At 36.7% G+C, this 11,894-nt stretch overlaps 2 protein-coding genes and 1 long non-coding RNA gene across 5 annotated transcripts; all 3 read left to right on the top strand.

Annotated features, from left to right (window-relative positions):
* Positions 1-2,038: 2,038 nt before the first annotated feature.
* On the top strand, positions 2,039-3,333 carry LOC145162488 (uncharacterized). Its single transcript, XR_013739136.1, has 2 exons — positions 2,039-2,554; positions 2,862-3,333. It is a non-coding gene; the product is annotated as an uncharacterized LOC145162488 (long non-coding RNA).
* A 795-nt stretch (positions 3,334-4,128) lies between these two features.
* Positions 4,129-5,606, top strand: LOC145162487 (berberine bridge enzyme-like 22). The gene has a single exon (XM_079081619.1). The coding sequence runs from the start codon at positions 4,137-4,139 to the stop codon at positions 5,559-5,561; it is 1,425 nt and encodes a 474-aa protein (XP_078937745.1). The 5' UTR covers positions 4,129-4,136; the 3' UTR covers positions 5,562-5,606.
* Positions 5,607-6,675: 1,069 nt separating this feature from the next.
* Positions 6,676-9,937, top strand: LOC145166184 (uncharacterized). 3 transcript variants are annotated; one of them, XM_079085114.1, is made up of 2 exons: positions 6,676-9,329; positions 9,408-9,937. In XM_079085114.1, the coding sequence occupies exons 1-2, from the start codon at positions 6,701-6,703 to the stop codon at positions 9,779-9,781; spliced, it is 3,003 nt and encodes a 1,000-aa protein (XP_078941240.1). In that variant the 5' UTR covers positions 6,676-6,700; the 3' UTR covers positions 9,782-9,937. The 3 variants fall into 3 exon arrangements, with proteins under 3 accessions (XP_078941240.1, XP_078941239.1, XP_078941241.1); XM_079085113.1 differs by having other exon boundaries at positions 9,402-9,937; XM_079085115.1 differs by having other exon boundaries at positions 9,454-9,622.
* The last annotated feature ends 1,957 nt before the right edge of the window (positions 9,938-11,894 follow it).

Below are 11,894 nucleotides of genomic sequence, written 5' to 3'. Positions count from 1 at the left end.
TATGACCTTGGGTGCGCCTCATATCTCCTGTGAGAAACCCTAAATCGCCATTGGAGCCAAGGAAGAGTTCTTGTGATGAAATCAAGTAGTTTTGGTGTGGTTTTTCAAATGAAGTGAAGGGATTCAGCTTGAAGGACCAGAGGAGGTTGTTATTCTGAGACATCTAAGCAAGGATCTTCATTTTGAGGTAGTATTTCGCCCCTTCTTTCTGTTTTGTGTAAAATCCTTGAATCTAGGGTTTTCTTTACCCTTTCTTGGATTGTATATGATGCATATGAGGTCCCAATGTGGAATAAGCTTTAGATCTGGACCTTAAGAGGTCTAGAGAGTCCCAATCTTCCAGCTTTATGCAGTCCCTTTGGGGTTATGGATCTAGGTTGCCATTTTAGGAGCTATTTCTTCATATAAGGGCATAAGAGTGTTGCATGAGCTTAAAGATTGAACCTTTACGTGATTATTGGGTGTAAGAAGGTCAGATCTATAAGTTAGAGAAACAGATCTGACCTCAGAAGGTCTTTTGAGTGTTGCCATGGAGGGAACTCGCCGAGTTCATATGGGGACTCGACGAGTCGAGTCGGGTTGCCCCGCGGTTCGTGACCAGTGGTAACCCGTCGAGTGAAAGGTTAACTCGACGAGTCGAGTGAGGCTTTTTGAGGATTCAGAGGACACGCATGGACTCGCCGAGTCACTCGACGAGTCTGGTCAAAGTCTGACCGTTGACTAGAGTTGACTTCAGTTGACCTTGGGGTTTTGGTCAATCTGATTCAAGAGAGGTCAGAGAGGGGTAGAATGGTCTTCTACCCATTATTAGGGATGAGAACATGAGAGGATTTTTATTAGAGATGTTATCATTTTGATAGGAGGAGGCTAGGTCGGGTTATCGAGCACGATAAGGTATCCGACATCATGCGAGGTGAGTCTTCTCACTATACATTACCTAGAGTGGTATCTATGTGCAGACCGGAGGGTCTTATGTGTTATATGTTGAGATTATGTGCATTATGATATATGTATGCTATGTGTTATATAGACCGGACCGAAGGGTCCAACGACTTACGAGGCCAGAGGGTCCTCGAGTAGACCGGACCGGAGGGTCCAACGAGCTAGACCGGACCGGAGGGTCCAACGAGCTACGGGACTGGAGGGTCCCGCTGAGACACATCGACCGGAGGGTCGTACCGATTTATAGCCTCGAGTGGCGTATGTGCTGTATGTGGTATTTTGGGGAACTCACTAAGCTTCGTGCTTATCGTGTTATGTGTTATGTGTTATGTGTTTCAGGTATCTCAGAGGATTGCGGGAAGGCACCGGCTTGATTGTACACACCAGAGAAAGAGTTATATTTTGAGGATCCTGGATAATTAATGGAGTTGTGCTTGTAAAATGAATAAACGAGATTTCTATACAATATATTATGAAAAGTATGTGGTTTTAAAATGAAAAATCTGTTTGAAAAATTACGGTGTTACAAATTTGGTATACGATTTATATCAAACGCTGAATTGATTTCGGAATATCAAACAAAGAATTCAAAATTCAAATTAGGATTACATTTTGTTTTCAAATTTTGAAGGTCAATTAAAATTGTAATCAAAATTATAGGATGCAGTTAATAAGAGCGGGAAGAAAAAAGAAACAGCCTTAGAAGAGTGCAACATAGCAAATAAAAATACTATTAAAATGACACATGACAGAAAGATATTACTATTATTTATTTATTAGAAAGAGAGATTTAAAATTGACATGTTTCTTTTAAAGTTCATTGTTATTTTAGGCAAAATGGTCTATATAAAATAAATAATAAAACTTTGTTGCTTTTCATTGACAAAATAAAAAAAGTTTATATGATCAAAATATAATTATTTTTCTGTAATTTGTTTTATTGGTATAAATTAAATTATTTATTCTATCATTTTGTTTGTATATATTTTGATAGAATAAATAATTTAATATATATATATATATATATATATATATATATATATATATATATATAATCAAAGTAGATCCTCGTATTTTATTAAATTAAATACGGGTTCTCTGCATACCAGAAAGCACAAAACAAATGTATTCTTACACAGTTATCCCCAATGGGAAATCGGAACAATCAAACGAGTTTGTCGGCTCCTTCTGAAGCTTCAATCTTACATACAGTGTCATGTAATCATCAAACACAAACTCCTGATTATATAATGATGCAATCAACATTCGTGCTCCATCTGTCTGAGCGATAATTCTGTGCATCACACTCTTATACTTTTCATTAGTAATCACTTGCAATTCGATAAGCAATGCTCCATAATCAGTTAAGCATCGACTGTAAATTTGATTAGAATCGTTAATTTTGTGATCGATTTAAGGGTTTAGGGTTTTAGGTTAATTGTGGTCACCGAGATTAATGCGCCTTCGCTTTTAACCAATTTTGTATCTTGGAATGCCAATCCCTCGCTTCCGCCATCTCCCACACCATGTGGGTCGGCCAAGCGCTAATCCGGCTCTGGTAATACTTTTGTGTGCTTGTGTTCATACAACGTTGACAAGGAAAATTTAAAAGGTTAGGTATCGATTTCTTACTAATTCATACACTACTCTGAAGTCTATTAGGTTTGTCAATCAGATAATTGTTTTAATCGATTCAATTCTCACATATTGATTTTAGTTCTTTCGTTTTGTTAGTAAATCCTTTTGTGAAATTCTTAATCTCGAATCTATGTATTTGAGTTGTAAATCCACTCCATATCAATTTGTAATTGTGTGTTAAAGATTTTAAATCTGTTGAATTACTTTGTAATATCCCTATGTATTAAGTAATTAGTCAACACCTTGAATCCAGTCTACTTACAGTCATAATCTCTATGCAGCTATGTTGATGATTCTCACTAATCTGTGAGCTTCTCCAGCAATGATTTGGTATTACCAAACTTTAATGTCTGTTTAATCTTGATGCTCAGAGAACCTTGATTTGGACCTGTGTTTGAGTTGCAGGTGTTCTTGCTAATTTCAGGAACCACTGGTTCAGACTGCTCACTTTTGGTTCTCAATCGTGATGAAGATAAAGATGTTCTTGACTGATGATTCAGGTGTTCTTGGTGCACTCTTTCTTTTAACAGTGGAGCATGGTGTGTGTGAGAGAGGTAGAGAGGTGGACTATTTTATTCTTATTTATTTATAAAAGAAAATAAAAAAGAAATCAAATAGGGGCAATTTAGTCATTTCAATTTTGAGAGGGACCAAGCCCACAACGAAACATGTTAAAAAGGACCGTCAATCCGAAAGTTTAGTGGTTTGGACGTTTTTCCTGAAAAAAAGCATACCACAGGGACCATTTTTGCATTTTTGTCTAAACATAAACCTTATATCAATGTGCTAATACAGTAAAATCACCTAATGTGACGTACATAAGCATAAAAAATAAAGTGTTGCCGAACGAGAGAGATTCTCTAGTATAACATAGATACGTATAAAATAAAAAGATGTTTGTAAAAGATTATAAAAAACAAAAATCATACATGGATATTTGTTAGTTCCAAAATCCACAATTATTTGATTGAAGAACTTGAACAGACAATCCAACACCATTTGAATTGAGAACCAAATGAATTTTTAACAAAATTATGTTTTTGTTTCATTACATTTCGTCTTAGCAAGTTATATTTTCCAAATATATCTATAACATTTTTTTTCCAGTTTCAAGAGACATAGGTTAATTTTTTCATAGGATAGTATTTATGTCTAAAAGAGAATCTTACATTAATCAATATAGTACAGTATATAAGCACTATTAAAGATGACATCTCTTGCATTTATACCTTTAAATAAGGGGGAAGTGGTCATTTCTTTGCATTGTAATTATCGTTCCCCTTATTGTTGATGACAAATACTTGCCTGCAATTATTCTAAACCCCATAATTTCATCATCATTATCCTATAAGTAACCACTTAGAAGAACACCAAGAAAGTAAACCTTAACAAAAGTTATGGCCCATCTCCCTCTAGTAGTAACTTATGCTTTCTTGGTTGCAATTGGATCCGCAATACTTATCGATGCAATTGCAACCCGCACAACATTTCTTTCTTGTATGAATAAATCCTTTGTCCCGTTCGCTACAACCTCAAGATACGTGTACACACAAGACATGCCAATGTACTCATCCCTAGTGTCTTCTCAACACAACCCTAGGTGCTCGAATTCAACCGCATCTAAAAGACCAGTTGGAATTGTCACACCAGAAAACGAAGCCGAGATACGAGCGGCTACTCTTTGTAGCCGAGAACAAGGACTCCAAGTTAGAATCCGAAGCGGTGGCCATGACTATGAAGGCCTTTCATACCTTTGCAAAACACCTTTTATCATTATTGACATGAGAAACCTTCGTTCAATTACCATCGACATTAAGCACGAAACTGCATGGGTCCAATCGGGGGCCACACTTGGGGAGCTTTACTACCACATCGCAAAGAAAAGTCAAACTCACGGGTTCCCGGCGGGGATATGTCCAAGTGTCGGTGTTGGCGGCCACTTTAGCGGTGGAGGGTTCGGTGCCATGGTGAGGAAATACGGCCTAGCGGCCGATCACATCATCGATGCTTACTTAATAGACGCCAAAGGGCGGCTTGTTAATCGGGAAACAATGGGTGAAGATCTTTTTTGGGCAATTAGAGGTGGTGGAGGGGCGAGCTTTGGTGTTATTGTCTCATGGAAAATCAAACTCGTTAGGGTTCCGCCAAAAGTTACGGTGTTCAACGTTCACAGAAGCATGGATCGACAAAATACCGAAATCGTCCATCGATGGCAACACGTTGCACATAAGGTTCAAAATGAACTTTTCATTAGAGTAATTATACAATATATACACGATGATAAGAATACATCCGTTCAAGCGTTGTTTAACTCGTTGTTCTTGGGAGAAGTCAAAGATCTAATCCCGTTAATGGACGAAAGCTTCCCGGAACTAGGGTTAGAACCAGAAGATTGTACCGAAATGAGTTGGATAGAGTCAGTTCTCTACTTTGCAGGATTCGCGAGTGGGAAACCTTTGGAGGTGTTACTTGGAAATGAAACCGACCCTTACGTAAGCTACTTCAAGGCAAAATCCGATTTTGTAACGAAAACTATACCAAAACATGTATTTGAAACAATACGGAAAAAGTTCCTTCAACAAAAACTTGTGTTCTTGATAATGGATCCGTATGGTGGACGGATGAGTGAGATCCCAGAATCTCGTATTCCATTCCCACATAGAGAAGGGAATTTGTACAACATACAATATTTGGTGAAATGGGAAGTGAATGGTGTTCGGGCATCAAACGAGCATATACATTGGCTTAGGGCGTTGTATAGGTACATGGAACCTTATGTCTCGAAACACCCGAGAAGTGCGTACCTTAATTATCGAGATCTTGACCTTGGAACAAACCCACATGCAAACACGACTTACTCTGAAGCTCGTAAATGGGGTGAGAAATACTTTAAGGGAAATTTTAAAAGATTGGCTCAAGTTAAGAGCAGTATAGACCCATATAACTTTTTTAGAAATGAACAAAGTATTCCACTTCATTAAGGGAGGGAAGAACATATGTATCATTAGTAAAGTGGATAATGTAATTTGCCCATGCATCTAAAATAGCTTTAGTTGTAATTCAGTAAATCAAGAATTGCTATATTAGTTCCATTCCATAACCAACATCAAACTCCCGATTGCTATTTAAAACCAGATAGACTACAATATAAATTATCATCAGGCTGATAGATTTATATATAAATGATTATTATTCAAACAGCAATTGCCTTAACTAAATTGACTTCCTTTCTATTGATCCATCATCTCTGTGATTTTCCTTTTTCTCGATTTCCCTTTCAAAAAGATGTTTTTTCTTGTTTATCTCGATTTGTGGCTCCTAACCCTCAACATAATTTTGACAAGATTATTATTTTGACCAAGCCACGTAAGCAGCCTATTTATCAAAAAATACAAGTAAGAAACTTGTTTTTCAAAGCGATCATAAATTACGAGTTTTATTGCAACTGAAAAATATTGAGCTTAAAGTTGAAACCAGGTATCCAATTCGGGTCCAAGACCGGCCCACAAGGCCACAACTGGTCTAAGACCAGCCCATTTCTTTGGGCTGTCCAATTCAAGCCCATATAGCCAAACCGATTAATAAAGGTTTGAATTTTTATGGTAAACACCGGTTCAAGAATAGTATTTAGAAATATGGTTCAAATTAATCTGTGTCGATCTAATCATCTAAGTGTATGTTTTTGAACTAAACATTACAAACAAAAGCATAAAAACACACCGTCCATATAAGGTTTGGATTTTTATAGTAACGACCGGTTCAATGATGGTAGTTTACTTTAGGACTCCAAACAATTCTTTTTTTTTTTTATTTTTTTTTATTTTATGGACTTGGTTTCTCCTCCACCTACTGAAGAGTAATTAATTAAGTGTACGTTGTACCCTACATAAATAAATTCGATAACCACCCACACCCAACACCATTAAGATGCTCTTTCCGTTTGACTTCTCATCACCATATATCTATGAAGTTCTGGAAAAAGAAATTGAAAGCACAGGGCCAGGTTATGTTGATGGGTCGTAGGGTCCTCATTTGTCTTGTCAAGGTGCTAACATGCAAAAAATGATCAGTATAATTTTAAAAGCCAAAAAATTTTGTAATCCTAAGTTTAGTTCCAAAAATGAAGTCTCGTATTGCTTTCTACTTTTCTAGTCTTGTAACATTCCTGATTACCACCTCCATGATCTTTGTTTCCCATGGCAGTAATGAAACTGATTATCAGGCGTTGTTGAAGTTCAAGTCGATGATCACGAATGATCCACTAAGCTCATGGAACACTTCCTTTCATTTCTGTGATTGGAGTGGTGTTTCATGTGGGAAGCGTCATAGAAGAGTGACCTCTCTAAGTCTGAATTCGCGAGGCCTTCAAGGCTCATTGTCTCCTCATGTAGGGAACCTCAGTTTCCTTCGACAGCTTGATCTCATGAACAACAGCTTTCAAGGAACGATCCCTAATGAACTCGGTCATCTATCCAGACTAAATTTCCTGTATCTTGGCATTAACAAATTCGAAGGAGTCATTCCAACTAACTTGTCTCATTGTTCTAACATTGAAAGGCTTAGTCTTGCTTCCAACAAGCTAGTTGGAAGCATTCCCAAAGAGTTGGGTTTTCTCTCGAAACTTACTGCTATTAGTGTTCAGGATAATAACTTAACAGGTGGACTCTCGCCTTTCTTGGGGAATATAACATCGATACAAGTTTTCTCTGCTAGAAACAATCCGTTGGGTGGGAGCATTCCAGAAACCCTAGGCCATTGGAAAAGCTTAACAGAATTTTACTGTGGTGGTTGTAACTTATATGGAAACATCCCTCGTTCCATTTTTAACCTCTCACTCCTAACTCGTTTTTCCTTGGCTAGGAATCAGCTTACTGGTGGTCTTCCCTCAGCCATAGGTTCAATGCTCCCGAATCTTGAGCTCCTTCAGTTGTCAAGGAACCTGCTGACTGGACCTCTTTCACCCTCGATATCTAATATGTCCAACTTGACATTTCTTGAAGTGAATAACAACAATTTTAGCGGGAAGCTGACAATAGACTTTGGAAAACTAAAAAATATCTATTTTCTCTCCTTAGCTTTTAACAGCTTTAGATCTCGAGAAGCCGATTCTATGAAGTTTCTTGATACTTTGGGAAATTGCACTAGATTAGAGCTGTTACGTCTTGATAATTGCAAGTTTCAAGGAGTGCTGCCAACAACAATTGGTAATCTTTCTGATCAACTCGGTCTTTTGAATTTAGAAGGCAATTATTTATATGGAAACCTCCCTTCAAGTATAGGCAATCTAGTTGGCTTAGAGACTTTAGTATTAGCACGTAATGGAATCACAGGAAAAATCCCTTCCACCTTTGGTAAGCTTCAAAAGCTACAAATTGTTGATCTATCTAGAAACCAATTTTCGGGGCCAATTCCGGATGCTATTGGGAACTTATCATTGTTGATAACACTTGATATAAGTTTCAACAGATTGGAATCGCATATTCCATCAAGCATAGGAAATTGTCATCAACTTTCGGAGTTGTATCTTAATGATAATAAAATCAATGGCAAAATACCTATACAACTTGTTCAACTTTCAACTCTAAACATAGCATTAATTCTTTCTCGAAACAATTTGTCCGGGTCACTTCCAATAGAGGTTGGGAAACTCACGATGTTGACTTCTCTGGATTTATCTGATAATAATTTATCAGACGACATTCCCAGTAGCCTTGGCAGTTGCACTAGCCTTGTATTCTTCTCCTTAAAGGGGAACCTATTTCAAGGCACGATACCATCGTCATTAAGTTCCATGAGAGGAGCTTCAAAACTCGATCTTTCTTATAATAATTTATCGGGTCAAATTCCTCGATTCTTGGAAGGGTTTATCTTATTAGAATATGTAAACCTGTCATTTAATGATCTTGAGGGTGAAGTACCAGTGATAGGAGTGTTTGCCAATTCAAGTGCATTCTCTATTTTGGGGAATAATAAGCTTTGTGGTGGCTTGGCTGAACTAGGGTTGCCCAAATGCAAGAAGATGAGAAATCATAAAAAAAGGTTTCCTTTGTTCATAATAGTACTCATTCCGATTGCATCAACCCTTTCCATCGTTTTATGTTTTGTGTATGTTTGGTGTAAGAAAAAAAAGGGCCAACCGTGTCAATCATCGCCGGAAGCACAATCCAATATGCAAGTATTGTCATACAGTCAACTTCTCAAGGCTACCAATGGCTTCTCTAAAGATAATTTAATTGGCGAGGGTGGCTTCAGCTCTGTTTACAAAGGAACCACTGATGATGATGATAAATTTGTTGCAGTCAAAGTTCTACGTCTTCAAACTCGAGGAGCTCACAAAAGCTTTATAGCAGAGTGTGAAGCATGGCGGAATATTCGACACCGAAATCTATTGAAGATAATAAATATACGTTCAAGTGTTGACTTTCAAGGCAATGAATTCAAAGCTCTAGTATATGAGTTCATGCCCAATGGGAGTTTACATGATTGGTTGCATTCAAGTGCAACTAAATCCAGACTCAACCTTCTTCAAAGAATAAATATCCTCATTGATGTGGCATCTGCACTTGATTATCTTCACAATCACTGCCTACCAACCATCGTTCACTGTGATCTAAAGCCTAGCAACATTTTACTTGATCATGAAATGGTGGCTCATGTTGGAGACTTTGGTTTAGCTCGATTTCTTGGAACAAATTCAAACCAAAACAGCATAAGTGGCATTAAAGGAACTATTGGGTATGCACCACCAGGTAAAGTTCATGTATTCCCATGTACTCATATTTATTTATGTTAATACGTTTTTCTAAAGCATTGCTTATAAGTTATAGAATATGGTGTCGGGAATGAGATGACAAGTAGTGGGGATGTCTACAGTTTTGGAATACTATTGTTGGAGACGATGACAGGGAAAAGGCCGACAGACAACACCTTTAATGAAGGTCTTAACATTCATAAGTTTGCTTACATGGCCTTGCCAGACCATGTAACCGATGTTATTGATCATGATCTTTTGAATTTTCTTCAAGAGGATGTTATTGATACGAAATGTACATTAAAAGATACAAAGAAAATAGTAGAATGTTTATCTTTAACTGTCAAGATTGGAGTATCATGCTCCATGGATTCCCCACCACAACGGATGAAAATCGAAAATGTTGTCAATGAGTTGCGGCATATTTTGGATATGCTTCTGAATATGTGAGGTGTCATGTTAGTTAGTCAATATTGTGGGTATTAATTGTTAAATATGTATGTATTTGAGTATTTGGTGAATCTTCGGTCTTGATGGTATGAACAATGAAATAAATGGATCGAATGTATTATTTTGATATTCTGATTATGATGGCCTTTAAGGAAAGATAAATGGTTGGTACGTTTAAAAAATGGAAACAAGAATCTATAACTTAAGGCAAATAACAAACCTCTATGATATATTTTTAGTTTGGAGAACAAAAAATTTATGTCTTAGTTTTTAAAAGAAAAAACTTGAATTTCTTTATAATAAAATGTTAGCTCCTAACAAAATTATTTTGAAAAAGAATATTTTTCTAATATAGTGTCATAAACAAACATGTAACTTCTATATTAATTTGGATACAAAAAATATTCTTTAATTTTTATAAAACTCCAAAAACATAATTGAAAAAAACATTTTTACAAAAAACATTAATTTGAAATTTTATTTTTAGCTAGATAAAATATTTGATAAAAAAAAAACTCAATTTTAACATTCTTTAAATATGGGGAGATATTAGATTATGGTGGCACTTATTTTCATCGGGCTTCCAATCGGTCTCATAATTTATCATCTTTGAAAGACCTAGGATTGTTTCAAGAAGTTATATCTTTGGTCTTTATCTTGGTCATTTGGAAATTCAGGAACAAGCTAACTCATTCAGTGAAACCCATCTCACCTTCAGGTCATGCAAATGAAATCCATACCCTATTATATCTATGAATAAACGCTAGACATAAATCTAAAAATCTTAGATGGTTGGAGTGGTGCTGTAACCCAATCCTTGAATCTGATCTGTTGTAAGTTTATAGGGTGGGGTTGGGTCAGGGGTTGGTTTTTAAGTCTTTATTCTTCTAAAAATCCCGACATCTTGGTGGTATGCTTGCTTTGCAGTCAAGTATATGTTGATGTGAGTTTATTTGCTTTTCAGTGTTTTTAGCAACAGGGCATCAAGCTTTCAACAAAGCTGGTTAAATGTTTAAAGCTTGATATGTTATGTAGCCTTTAAAGGTGTGTGTGGGTGGGTGGGGGGGGGTACATTTCAATATTAATTGGTGTCTTGGGGTATGCCAATTTGCAGCTTCGTGTGTGTTTGGCGTGTGTTTTCTTTCTCTCCGATAGACATCTCTCTAGGAACATAGCTGCACTTGACATTCTTTCGTGTTTCTTTCTAGTGTTTGGTGTTATATAGGGGGGGGGGGGGGTGCATTTCATTTGGCGTGTGTTTTTTTTCTTCCTTTTCTTTGTTTTCTTTTGTTCTTTTCGCAGGATCTTACAATCATTTATCCAAATCTGAAGGTTCATCTTGGCTTATGTTGCATAGTATTCTCAATCAGCTTACTTAGAGAATGTCCTTGAAGGCGGTCCCACAATATTTTGCTAGATTTTGGACACATCTTGGCGCATGAAGCTTTCTGGGAAATCAATTAGAGCTCGTTTCATTTAATACTTTCAATACTTTTATGGCCACTTACCCCGGTTGCTTTCCCAAAGGTGTAATATGTATCTCAAAGTTGTAACCGCAAATCACTTGATACTGTTGATAAATGTTTCTCCCATGTAAAGGCATATCCATTATGATTTGGAGACTCTTGATCCATGGTCTGAAGCACTACGTTTTGCCCGTACTGCCCTGTTGCTGTTGCCTCTTTAAAGGTTGAAGCTACTTCAAACATGGTTGTTGTCACTTGGATGTTGTCACGTGGATGTTGTCGCCCCAGACCTTGTTTCATGGCTAAGAATCTTGGTGTCTACAACTATACAACTATGACATTTTGCCCTTGGTGCTCACAAGCTTAGTCGTTAGTTTGGTTTCCATTACAAATCTCTAGTTATCATTAAAATTGTCTAGTTTAGTTACACATTCAAGTTTCTTCTTGGTTTAATTTTTCTTTATGTACTGTTTTTGCCCAGCCCCTGCTGCTTTCTTTAATATATTTCTCTTTGCCGTTCAAAAAAAAAAAACATTTTTTAAATATTTAATAGAATTATATCCTAAGATTTTTTTGTCCGGTATGGAAAAAGCTACACTTTCTGAAATTGTGTGTTGTTAATGACACCCAAATTAACTTATGCATAG

Source organism: Lactuca virosa, chromosome 3 (assembly GCF_052849685.1).
Source record: "Lactuca virosa cultivar CGN04683 chromosome 3, Lactuca_virosa_CGN04683_v6, whole genome shotgun sequence".
NCBI lineage: Eukaryota > Viridiplantae > Streptophyta > Magnoliopsida > Asterales > Asteraceae > Lactuca > Lactuca virosa.
The sequence above is the reverse complement of the archived record's forward strand: the minus strand, read 5'-3'. Positions and strand labels throughout refer to the sequence as shown.

Excerpts from the sequence above, each read along its gene's own strand:
- LOC145166184 (XM_079085113.1), top strand. The coding sequence starts at position 6,701 with ATGAAGTCTCGTATTGCTTTCTACTTTTCTAGTCTTGTAACATTCCTG. Across the intron at positions 9,330-9,401 it reads TATTGGGTATGCACCACCAG|TTATAGAATATGGTGTCGGG; the intron begins GTAAAGTTCATG and ends ATTGCTTATAAG.
- LOC145162487 (XM_079081619.1), top strand. The coding sequence starts at position 4,137 with ATGCCAATGTACTCATCCCTAGTGTCTTCTCAACACAACCCTAGGTGC.